A 12,904-nucleotide genomic window follows, 5' to 3' on the forward strand; every position below is an offset into this window, starting at 1 on the left:
GTGGCATGTATGAGCCCCATTTTATAGATGAGATATAAAACTCAATTCGCTTCCTTCAGCCAGAAAAGAATAGAGGGTGTTATGCGCCTGATTTATATGACCCTTCCAACTTCCCTTCTGGCTGGACTTGAAAGAACATTGGGCCTAATAATCCCTCTTCCTTCAAAATTGGGAAAAGCTCCAGCCAAAAGGACCTGGCTTCTCTAAAGTCTGTTCCGGAAGGCCCTGAAGCTCATCTCTCTGCTCCCTCTTTGTCCAGCTTCCTCCTCTCTCTTTGTCCTACTCCTTGCAGGGAAGCCCACACTCCTGAGAGTCGGGATGCCCACGCTGAGCTGTGTGCAATGGCATCACAACCCCGCCAGGTAGGGAAGGGGAGGAGTCTGTCTTCTCCTACAGCAGCGGTTCTCAATCTGTGGGTCTCAACCCACAGGAACTGCATTTTTTAAAGGGTCACGGCATTAGTAAGGTTGAGAACAACTGCCCTACAGGATGAACATTTCTGGAGTGGGCCCCTTCAGACTGCTACCAACTACATATTTCAGACATTTAGTTGGGCAGTCAGTGAAATTGTTTAATCTTGATAATCTTAGTTATATTGGAAAATACCTAGGATGCAGTACTTTTTAAAGTGCTCAAAACTTGATACTGCCCTCAGAATCTAATAATATTTGAAGTTTGAAAAAAATCTGGAGTCTGCAAAATGGGTACAGATCACGAGTTTGCCAAGGGCAACATTGCTGATATTTCAGGTTAGACAATTCTTTGCTGTATGGGGCTGTCCCATGTATCATGGGGTATTTAGCAGGATCCCTGGCTTCTAACCTCTACATGCCAGCAGCACTGTGGCAACCAAAAATGTCTCCAGACACTGTTAAGCGTCCCCAGACGTTTAACATCTTTATCAGTTAAGAACCACACTGATATAGCCTGATCCTGCGAGGCTGCTCTTTGCAAACTGCACGTGAAGTCACCACCACCTTCCTGCCTCTCCTTCTTCAGGGCACATGTGAATTCCGTCTAAATCCCACATCCTATGGAACCACGTCACAGAACCAGTGATGCTGCCTGGCCTGAGATAGGGGTGGAAGCGAAGGGGAGAAAAGGAGCAGGTGGAACAGAAGCAGCCAGAAAAGACAATGGAAAAGCTTGTAGAAATAAGAAAGGTTTATTTAGCAAAAGCCACTAGACTATAGTGACAACATCCAAGGAGTTAAGTGCACTTACATTAACAGAATCTTTTCCCAGAGAGTTGACCCAACAGAGTTAATGACATAACAGTTTTAGGAAGTAGAGGGCTGGAGGGTTGGGGTGGGGAGGAGGTAGGAGGAAGCAGTCAAGCAAAGAGGAAATCAAAGGAATACAACTCCTAAACAAGGCCAGTGGAGAGAAACGAGGCTAGGAGGAAGTGTCACAGACAGCATTGATAGAAGCAGGAATATAAGGAATATAATTTTCAATCCCAATATACAGTCCATCCTTTGTAGAGAAACTCTTCCCTGGCTCCAGAACTGTGAGAGGTCTCCCGAGCCCGAGAGTCTGCTGGCACCTGGGGCAGGCACCAGTAAGGTAGGGACCCTGGGTATCCTCTTGTCCTCCACGTAGGGCAGAGTAGAAGGATGAAAAAGAAGAAGGCGGAGTTGAGTTAGCAGCAGAGCAAGAAGCAAGGGAGGAGAAGGACAGGGTGCCATCACCGGGAAATCAGGTCTGCAACCTCCCCCTTTTTGCCCAGTTGCTCCTGACAGAGTATTGGTGGCTTGTAACCCTTCAAGGCTCCTAGCTCTGTCCTTTGTCTCCCATCTCCACGTACCTAGTGGGAGCTGGTTTGGGTCACACTGGGGAAGATGTCAGTACACAAACCAGTGCTCCAGAAAGGGTCTGAACTGGGGAAAGGCTGGGGCTGGGGCCGAGGCAGGTGGAAACCACCAGGTAACATCGAAGGGGCAAGAGTCGTGAACAGTCCCAAATCAGTCAGTGATGCGGATGACTAGTTTCTCTAATCCATTAATGTCTCCATTTCTTTTCTTCTTTCTCTTCCCAGGCTTTTCAAGACCATTTTAGAAACCACTTTCCCCACTCACTATCCCCCCCCTCCAGCAACATCCCATATGAGCCTTCTCCATCCACGTTCCACACACCTAACCCGTTGGCCTCCTAGCTTCATCCTTAGCACCTGCTTGCCTCGAGGAAACAAATTTGGACATTCAAAATCCTACCAATCTAAGAGGTCTAAGACTCAAGGAAGCCTGGCTTATATTTCTTAAGCTAGGTGGGCTCAGCCAAACTGGATTCCTGACAGCTGTTCCTTTGGTTTCATGGACCTCACTTTCCTGGTTCTTCTTTCTCTGTAAATCTGGCCCTTCTCCAATGGTTGATCAGAACTTATGACAAAACAAACAGAACCAGCCCTCTCCAACTCAAAGCATGTTAGGAAAAAGACAAATCTATTCAAACACCCTGGAGATCTCCATTCTCTTCTCACAATCCCACATACATGTACACACCTTCCCTCACGTGTATGTATGTATACACACACACACACACACACACACACCCGTCCTATTTCCACGGACACCCTGATGCACCAAGGAAGGCTAATATAAAGCTGCATTTGTTTCCTTCACTTCCTTTAATCTGGACTTTCTGATAGTCAAGAAGAAAAGTACTACACTTTTATTTCTATAAATTCTAGAGCAAAGCTAAAGTTGACAAACTCCACTTGGGGGCAACCATATGTTTCTCATTGCCCCTCTAATGACACTGCAGTCTGGGTCTATAGCTGGTTGTCCAGGCCTAGCATGTCTCGAGCTCTCTCCTTAGGCATTTGAAAATTTGTAAACAGCCACTATGGCCCCCCTACAGGAGCAAAAGGAGCTTTCCCTCACTGTGCCAGTCGTCAGCCTGTTAACAAGTAATGATCCCTAGGCAAGGCCTGGATGGTAAAACATAAGGGAATTGCACATGGCACTTTTTACAGGTGTGTTCGAGGCACATATCCACAGAGATGGGCTTTAGGTGATGTGGCTGTGGTCCCTGACCTAAGTGGCAGTGATTCTGAAGAGTGGACAAAAGCAGTCTCAGCTATCAGCCTATGTCCATTTTTTTTTTTTTTTTGCAGGAAAAACTGACCCCTATTGCCCAATGGAGGGGCCAGGTTGAGAGATAAGGCTGGGGGTTCTGGGTCTCAGAGACTTACTTGCACAGAGGCAAAGAGATACAAAAGCCTCAGCTGGCACAGGGGAGGGAGGGGCTCCTCCTAGCCTCCACGCAGGGGGCTGGGCTGCAGGCAAGAAGCACTGGGCTTCCCAGCTGAAGACTCAGACAGAAGTGACTTGGGACAGAAAAAGAGGCTCTTCTCCTCCTGGATTCTAACAGCCAGAGTCTGACCCATGTTAAAGCTCCCAGGCTCCCTCCGAAGCAACATCCAACATCCAGCTAGAGAAAACTTTTGGATTCAATTCCTCTTAAGAGCATATCCACCGTGACCCGTGCCAATTCCATGCTCACACCATAAAAAACAGCCCGGCTTTTACAGCCAGAGCATTCAACCTCTACAATCTCAGCAAGGGCCTGGAGAAGGAATTTCTCCCATAAAGGTCAGAGGAGGGCTAGGCAACTCGTAGCATCCTGATATCCAGAATCAAAGTACCTGAGAGGGGACTGATGGCTTCCCTTCATGGCGGGAACCATGGAGGTGGGGAGAGTATGGGAGTACAAGGCGTCGCACACAGCAGAGGGGCCCATTGACGCAGCAGAGAGGAGCTGGTGCCCCTGCAGCCTGGTGGTCTGAAGAGGGGCTCTGCCCCACGCCCCTTTAGTCACAAGTAGAAGAGGAGCTCATCACCTCCGGGAATCCAATCTTCCCCATTTTACCTTTCAAAGCAAGGCCCTGTTCCTTTTCTGGAACCTCACACTCTCGGCCCCTGGGCATTCCCCTCAGCAGAGGCGATCTCTGGGCATCCCCCTACCCGGGCGGCAGCCAGACACGGCCGGTCACCACACCGCCTCCTGCGCCATCTCCTCGCCCGCGGCACCTACACGGCGATCTCATCGTCCAGGCCATCGCCCAGCTCCTGCCTCTGCAGGACATTCAGCAAGCGTGGCAGCTCCTCCTGAGACCACGAGTCGCGCTCCTCGCTCTCGTCCGTGTTGGACTCGTATTCCGAGGCGATGCCAGACTCCCGGAACTTGATGAGCTCCAGGCTGCCCAGGAGCGGCCCGCCCTGGGGCGGGGTGTCCTCAGGCGGGAGAAAGCGGAAGCACTCCAGCTTCACCAAGCAGTCGCGCCTACCTAAGGGGCTGCCCGCCGAGTGCGCAAAGTCAGCCAAGCCCGCGCCCAGGGGCGGCGAGTGCAGGTCCTCGGGCTTAGGGGTCGTGGGGTCACAGAGCACCGGCAGGGCTCCGGAACGGAAGGTGATCTCCAGCAAACTGTCCTGGGAGCCCACTGGATGGGGAGACAAGAGGAAGAGGAGGGGCGGCGTTAGGCAAGGTGGTCGACTGGGGGGTCTGTCATCTCACAGTCCCTCTCCTGTGGGAGAGTCCCTCCCTGACCCGCTCAGCAACACGGCTGGGGTCCCTTCCTCCCCAGACACACTTCCATGGAGGGAAGGAGCTTCTGGAAGGTGGTAAAACTGGGCCAGAGAACCAGAGTGACTGGTCAGTTACTCCCCTGCAAACCTTGAATGGGGTTTGTGAAAGGAAAAAGGTTAACCAATTGAGAGAACCTTGGTAAAAGCACGTGGTCCTCTCCATACAACCTTGTAAGTCAGCCTTTGTTAGGAAAAAGCAGGGCCTCAACAAACAAAAACCTGGAAAATGCAGAGAGGCTTAGAGAGTGGTGGAGGCCAGTGGTTCCCAGTCCATACCTTTGGGCCACTTTAAAAATTACAGCCCTTTGCCCCAGCCCCTAATAATACAGAATTTCTGTGGGTGGGACCCAGTAATGTGCATTAAAAAAAAAAAAAAATTGTGGGGCTTGGCACCTGTAGCACAGTGGTTACAGAGCCAGCCACATACACCAAGGGTGGAGGGTTCGAATCAGGTCCAGGACAGCTAAATGACAATGACAACCGCAATAAAAAATAGCCAGGTGTTGTGGCAAGCGCCTGTAGTCCCAGCTACTTAGGAGGCTGAGGCAAGTGAATGGCTTAAGCCCAAGAGTTTAAGGATGCTGTGAGCTGTGAAGCCACAGCACTCTACAGAAGGCGACAGTGAGACTGTCTCAAAATAAACAAACAAACAAACAAACAAATCTCATGGGATAGTTTGGAGGAACCACTGATTTAGCCAGAAAAACATTAGTTTTGCAATTAGATCTAACTTTGAATCTTGGTTCAATCCCTTGATAGTCTGTAACCATGAGCTAGTTACTTAACTTCTTTGAGGCTGTTTCTTTGTCTGTAAAAGGGGCATAACATCTATCACCATAGGGATTAAATGAGCTGGCCTAATTTAAGGTAATTGTGGGTATTTTTTGGTCACAGCTAACACACATTCTGACCACGTACACAACCCACAGGTAAGCTCAAGGGGACGTTGTGGAAACAGGCTGCCTTCTACTGTTTCCTAGTCTTGCCTGGAGGTAGCGGGGTGTAGAGGCAGCATCTCAGCCAGGTAACCTCTGCCACCGCCCAGCAGGGTGACTGGTCAGTTACTCCACTGCCTTACCCATTACACAGATATGCTGCTACCAGCTTTTTTTATACAACAGAGCTGTGAAATATTCAGTGCAGAGAGTAATAAATTCATAAATAGTTTGATGTCACTCACAGAGAACACAATACCCAATAGGTACTGGGCTGTAATCTGTACTAGAAAAAGCCCTGTGAGAAAGAAATGGGCTGCCTGAGGGTGCAGATACCAGAGCCCCCACCAAGTAGAGACTAGAGGACCATGCAGTGGCCGTGACTCCAGGGATGTTTACAGCCAAGCCCGGCAACTGAGATTCGACAGCAGCCAAGATCTCCACTGGCCCTGCAATTCCCTAATTCATGAAGTATTTGAAGAGGACAAGTAAACAGGTCTTTCTTTTCTGCTGGACTACAGGGGCAGGTCAAGGGGCCAACAAAGCATAAGCTTTAAGGAAAACAGCCTGATTTCCAGAGTCTTCACAGAGGGAGGCAAGGCTGGGCGGGGCTGGCTTACTGGCATTCTGTCCTGACAGCTTCAATTCCAGCTCCTGCACCTGCTTGACCAGCAGGGAGATGTGTTGGAGCATGTCCTTGTTCTGCAGCAGAAGCTGGTGCACGCGAGCCTGGGCCTCCAGCCTTGCGGCAGCCTCGGCAGCCAACTGGTCCTTCAGCAGGTGAACCTGCAGAGAGGAGGTGGGGGCAGAGGAGACAGGAGATAGGACATGAAGGCACGTGAGGGCCACTGGCAGATCACAGGGACCAGAGATGCCCTCCACCTTCAAAATGAAGAAGCCCTTTATGGAGAGAATGGGCATCTGGGCCTGCAACTCTGGAGGAAAAGGAGCCACGTAAAGTTTTCACTAGCCTTGTGAAACTCTGTGTGTCCCAAGAGAGGCCCAGTGTGTCACTCAGGTACCACTCTGGGTTCCACACTAAGGGAAAGAGCCATCTCATCTACCCCCTACCCGCCTCCCTCCCAGCATCCCATCTGAGCTTTCAGAATTCCTTCTGCACCTAACGTAGCACTGCCATGTCAAGGGAGTTACCTTTTCTCATCCTGTCTCTAAAAAAACAATATATTGGCCCAGTGGCTAAGAATAATGTCACAACAAATCCCCATATAATCTTTCCTCCCTGTCCTGTGCCCAAACCTAACAAGAAATGGAAGCACTACATACGGCATTTAAATTAGTGAGGTGGTTGTAATAAAGCCTGTCTTTCAGTGGGTGTCAGCTTCTTCCCATGACTGTATTCCCTTATTTCCGAAGGCAGGCACCTAGGACTGTGATTCATTCCCAGCAGGGGTCAAATGCTTGCTGACCAACTCATAAGAGGGTCTCTCCCAAGAACTCCCGGAAGGCTGAGGCAAACTGTTTACAGCACCCTCAACAATTCACAGCCTTCTCAGCAGCCAGCAAGGGCATGCTTGGGGCCCAGTGGTGTCAAGAGCTCTGTTCTTGGTGAGTAATTCTCAAGTGGAGGTAAAACTCAATGGGAAGAGATGGGGCAATTATATCAGGACCCTGGCTTAAGGAAACAGTGTTTACACTCGCAGGTGATTCTTGTGCCAAGTGGATAAAGGGTTCTCCAGGGAGGGTTGCAGAAGGCCCCCAAAAGGAACTGATGATTTTGGTGGCATGGACCAAGGTAGTTTATGGAGAAGAGGGTTTTCTTGGAGCAAAAGCACAGTGTGGACAAGGACGGGGTCAGGTGACTGAGGTGAGAGCAGTGGAACAAGGATGGCATAAGCTAATTCTCTTGCTCAGAAAACAATCCTCAAATTTCTGAAAAAGAGTTTGCTCAAAGAGATTCCCATTCTATAGGGGAGCAAAGGAACTGCTCATTTCATAGTCTGGCTACACCTGGCCAAGCAACCTGCCAGCCCAGTGTGTGCTTCTCCCAGCAACCAGCACTCAGAGGATTAGATATACTCGTGGGTACAGCGGCTGCTTCCCTCTCTGCCCATAGCTGAGGGCCTGACCTTGTCGTTGGCTCTGCTTCTAACTGCATGGAACCACTAATGAGATTAGCTGCCACTTTCCATTAGTGGGTCCCCAGGGCTGGACCCGTCTTTCCCCTGGGGGATGACGAGTAAGGAATCTAAAGTAAATCTAAAGTAAATCTGTCCTCCATAAAGCACTGCTAAGAACAGAACTGATATTTTAGTAAAGTCAGCTTCATTTGCTGCTTCATATTAGCTGCAAAAAGATCTGGAGAGGGGTGAGATCAGGTATGAAACAGGAAACATATTGTTTGGTCTCCACCTGTTTCCTGGAATACAGCACCCCAAACCCTTAGAATTTCCAGAATGACAAAAGTGTCTTTTGTATGACTGATGAGATGCTTGGTGGCTGGGAAATTGTAGGTATCATCAGGATGGGGGCTGGTCACAGCAAAAGACCAAGGCACGATTAGAGCCTTGGGACTTTCCAGCTCCACACCCAACTTCTGATCACCAACAGCTAATGATTTAATCAGTCATACCTATACGATGAAGCCTCCTTAAAAACTCCAAAGGACAAGGTTTGGGGTGCTTCCAGATAGCTGAACACGTGGCAGTGCCTGGAGGGTGGCACGTCCAGTGAGGGCACGGACTCTCCACAGTCCTTTCCATATACCTTGCCCTGTGCATCTCTGCCATCTGCTGTCCCCATCACGTCCTTTCTAACAACCCAGTAAAGGGAACTAGAATATTTCCCTGAGTTCTGTGAGCGGCATTAGCAAATTAGTTGAACATAAAGAAAGAGGGTAGAGGGAGCCCCAATTTATATCCAATTGGACAAAAGTGTAGGTGATAACCTATTACTTGTGGTGACATCTGACGCTGCCTCCAGGTAGAGTGTTAGGATCGAATCGAGGCTTGGTGCTTGTAGCACAGTGGTTACGGCACTGGCCACATGCACCGGGGCTGGCGAATTTGAACCCAGCCCGGACCAGCTAAACAACGACAACTATAACAAAAAATAACTGGGCATTGTGGTGGTGCCTATAGTCCCAGCTACTTGGGAGGCTAAGGCAAAAGAACTGCTTAAGCCCAAGAGTTAGAGGTTGCTGTGAGCTGCGACACTACAGCACTCTACGGAGGGTGACAAAGTGAGACTTTGTCTCAAAAAAAAAAAAAAAAAAAAAAAAGAATCGAGCCAGGCGACATGCTGCTGGCATCCACAGCAGAACCAGCTTGCTCGGCTGGTATGTGGGGAGAAGCCCCATACATTTGGCCACAGAAAAGTGTTGTAATGTGAGAACACAGCGGGAAGAAAGTGAGTTTGTTTTCTCCTACTGCCACTCAACAGGGAAAGAAGTGTCAACGACATTTTAATGTTTGGATGTCAGATGGTAAGTGGCAATTAAGACATTATCCCTTGGAAACTGAGGCATGAAGAAATTTCACCTAGGAGTCCCCCAATCCCTTTGGTTCTAAGGAACAGGGCAGTTATGTGGGAAGCCATAGATAAGCCCGGGAGCAGGGTCAGCCTCACCTTGCATCTGCAAGGGCTGTTACTTATTCTAACCAAGGGCCCCACTGAAAGCAACCTGCTGAGCACATCAACGCTGCTAACTATTTGTTTCCTCTTCTCTTTGCAACCAAACAGAACCGTCAGAGACAAATGTGGAGCAAGGCCTCTCAGTGGACATAAACAGAGAAGTCAAAGGATTCTGCACACTGCTGACGGGTATCTGTGAGGGCTCCTCGCTTTCATGGTACAGACTCCAATTCCTGTGCCCCAACCTCACGTCTCAGCAGAACAGGCCCTTGAGAAAACAGCAGCCCAGGAGCTGGAAGGCTGTCTGCTGGCCTCCCTAGGCAACTGTAGGTAGTTCTCTGCACCTCAGTTTCTCCACCTGCCCAACTGACTAGAGGCTCAGACAGTTGACGATCCCATATCCAGGTGAATACAGTGGTTAATGCTAGGGCTGATTTTTTTTTTTTTTTTTCCTTTTTTGGAGACAGAGTCTCATTCTGCTGCCCAAGCTAGACTGCTGTGGGCCTAGCTCATGACAACCTCAAAACCCTAGGTTCAAGCGATCCTCCTGCTTCAGCCTCCTGAATAGGTGGGACTATAGGAACCTACCACCACACCTGGCTAATTTTTCTATTTTTAGTAGAGACAGGGTCTTGCTTTGCTCAGGCTGGTCTTGAATTCCTGAGCTCTGGTGATCCTCCTGTCTCAGCCCTCCCCCCTCCAAGTGCTAGGATCGTAGGCATGAGCCACTTATCTGGCCTAGGGCTAATCTGTTAATGATCACTGACGAAATCCCTCATTTTCCCCTTGTGGAGTCTGAGGATTCGGATTGAGGACAAAGAGAAGTTCCCTCTTACAGTGGCCAGGAAAAAAACTTGAAGGCTTCTTCTGTAGGTGCTCACGTTCCAATGGCAGAGCACCACTCACACCAAAGGCGGCCCTTGAATTGAACGCTTCCATGACAGATCCACGGGCATCAAGTGTCCAGAGAAAAGCTTCTTGTAGCAGTTTAGATACATTTACCTGTGCAAACACAGCTACGCTATTCCTGGTACATCCAAGCCCTGAGAATATGGAAGCATTTGCTGCTGCCACTGCCCAGACCAGCACTAACAAGCCCTTCAGTCCCTGCCATATAGCCCTTGTCAAAGTGGCATGGAGCGTATGGCTGAGACCTCACGCTGCAGCGTCCCATCCAGATGAAGAGCCCAAACCAGGCCATGCTGACATAAACAGGCTGGTCTTCTTTCGCCTTTGAAGCAAAGTGTTTTGTATCTAATATCAGTTGTAACTGGAGGCACTGGAATGAGCCGGCCTTATCTCGGTCTTGGGGTGGGCCGTGCGCCACGGCATTCTGTGCTTTGTTTCTCCGTCCACACGGCAGGATCAGAGCACCACCTCCTCCCCTACAGACAGGGTGCTCATCTGTGTTTGGCATGCTTTTTTCCCGAAGAATTAAACACCTTTTGCCAAAGTAGACCGTATTAATTACTAATAGGTCTGCGTTGGCTTCCTCTTTCCAGAGCTGTGTCATCTTTGGCGATTACTTTTAAGATCAGAGACTAAGTCAGTGGTGGGGCACACAGTGAGGAGGCACTAGGTAGGAGTGTTAGTGCTCAGAGGCCCAGCTCTGCATTCTGGCCACGTCACCACATGCACAAGTTCACCTCTGTACCCTGTAGCTCTGTGCCACTCCCCACAGCTCTGACACCCACCCTCAGCCTACCCAGCAAAACCAGACCAGTGACCCACTCACTTTCCAGCCTACTTGCCTGGACTCCAGCTCCTCCATCAGAAGTGGGGGCAGGGCCAGGCTGAAGTTAGGGAGCAGCAGGCACATGGAAATGGCAGTGGAAAGAACCAGAGCGATTTGCTGCCCCCCCCTCCCCCCACACACACACACATGCAAGCAGGGGCAGGTGGTGCTGTCTCAGCATGCACACAGCGGGGACTTGGGCAGCGCACACCAAGGTGCTGGGGACAGGGAGGAGTCACAAGAACAAGTGCTAAATCTAGGGTCCGGGATGTGGATGCAGAGGTTTTTTTGTTTGTTTTGTTTTTAAGCACTATTCCATTAACTGACCATAGCGACACATAATCGTGAAGCATAAATAACCAATTCCTTGCTCCTGAACAAGCAGAAGTGACAGCAGGTAGAGGAGAAATCTTTAAATAGCGATCCTGAGCTGCGCTACATCTTCCTCATGAACTTGCCTAAAAATCGGCCAACTGCGCACAGACCTGGCCTACTTAACTGTTGCCAGCCAGCTGGTGCCCAGATCCAATTTAGGGCTATGTAGGCCCAGCCAGTGCCCATGCAGGTGCCAGCTACCTCCCAGCTTTGATTCAAGGCTTGGCTATACTCTTGGCTATATTCACACCCTTGAACTTCTGGTCCATCGAAAAGCAGGAAGCTAGTGCAGCCAGGCGAGCCTCATGCTGGGGCAGGAAAGTGGCAGAGGGATCTGGGTATTCACTATTTACACATTAAGGTCTAACTCAGAAATACATAAGAGTTGGTTGGACACCACCCTTGCCTGTGTACCATTAAGACCAGGCCAGGCCCCAGCTCTGAACCAGTTTAGGGTAAATTGGGGAGAGGTCTTGAGATCTTAGACCAAATCAGAACACCGTGAAGGGGACCTAAACCTGGTCCCCAGGGCAATAACAGAACCAGACTGGTATGTGAGAGTAAAGGGGGTGGGGGGAATGATGTAACAAGTAACCCCAAGAGTACAGTGTTTGCAAAAACCCACCTTTATCCTTAGATTTTTTATCTAGGAACCATATAAGAAAATCAGATGCTCCCAGAGGAAAGGAAAATGTGTTCCCACCTGAAATACTGAGGTCATACGCTTTGACTTATTGGAATTCTGGGGACTGCTGGTAGATTCATAAAGAAAAGAGAAAAACCTGACAGTTTGGTGGCAATGGAGTCTGACAGAACAAGTAAAAGCTGATATCATGCTGAAAAAGGGAACCATCCTCACCTGTGCAGAGAAACCAAGCATGCTGTGTTTGGTCTATTTCAAATGTGTGAAAAGTCCCAGGGAGAGCTATCTATTAGTCCAGCCACACCTCTTAACGTCATTGATTTTACCCTAGGATACTAATAAAATGTCCTTGGATTAAACAAGACAAAGCCAAGTGAAAGGAAAAGGAGTGTGTAGGGCTGGGAAACCTCTAACTGAAGGTAAGTGGGACTGAATCCGTCTCCCAGACAGGAGACCAGCTGAGCGGTACCATACCCCTGCTGTGGGCAGCAGAAGCAAGACACAAGCCGCAGGAAGGTGGCCAGAGACTGACTGACGGGAAGGGCAGCGAGAGCTGGAGGGCTACGATCCAGAAAGCCAGACGACCTCAAGGTCCTGTCCCATCTGAAGATTTTGGAGTCTACAACTCTACCAACGTGCGGCCTTTCGTTTCACTGCTTGTAGTGAGAGGCAAGCAGAGAGCTGTCAACTATACTCAACAGACTGCAAATGAGCAAGAGGCTAAGGGTGCCCAGCCTGTGAAAGTGGCCAGGAACTGAGAAAAGTTCATGAAGAGAATCCCCAACACCGCACTCTTGCCCTCCCCTAGATTCACTGTTTTCTAGGCGAGAGGCAAGTAAAAGAGGACCAGGCGGGCATGCTCTGTTGAAACAGATGCTTGGTTCCATGCCAGGATACTGCTCCTAGGGTTTCGCCCTGAGCCTGGTAGACCCAGAGTCTTGTGCCTTATGGACTGAGTGCTTCCTTCCCCTGAACCACGATACTCATGTGCAGATTATACATCTGCAAAGAGTTTCTCTTTCTTACTTAGCAGTGACTT

The 12,904-nt window shown here is 49.6% G+C and overlaps 1 protein-coding gene across 10 annotated transcripts in view; it reads right to left on the reverse strand.

Moving 5' to 3' along the window:
• The window catches only part of NOS1AP (nitric oxide synthase 1 adaptor protein), a 318,633-nt gene that overhangs the window by 26,234 nt on the left and 279,495 nt on the right, over nucleotides 1-12,904 (reverse strand). For 9 of the 10 annotated variants that reach the window (XR_008383255.1, XM_053607757.1, XM_053607758.1 and 6 more), the window contains 2 exons: nucleotides 6,142-6,307; nucleotides 4,289-4,441 (listed from right to left, as the gene is read on the reverse strand). Coding sequence is in view for 9 of the 10 variants with exons in the window: in XM_053607757.1 (XP_053463732.1) it covers nucleotides 4,289-4,441; nucleotides 6,142-6,307 (319 nt within the window). In the remaining variant the exon portion in view is untranslated. Of the gene's footprint in view, nucleotides 1-1,149; nucleotides 4,442-6,141; nucleotides 6,308-12,904 lie in introns of those variants that run through there. The other variant, XM_053607766.1, reaches the window with a different exon arrangement.

The sequence above is a fragment of the Nycticebus coucang genome, chromosome 10 (assembly GCF_027406575.1).
Source record: "Nycticebus coucang isolate mNycCou1 chromosome 10, mNycCou1.pri, whole genome shotgun sequence".
Taxonomy (NCBI): Eukaryota; Metazoa; Chordata; class Mammalia; order Primates; family Lorisidae; genus Nycticebus; species Nycticebus coucang.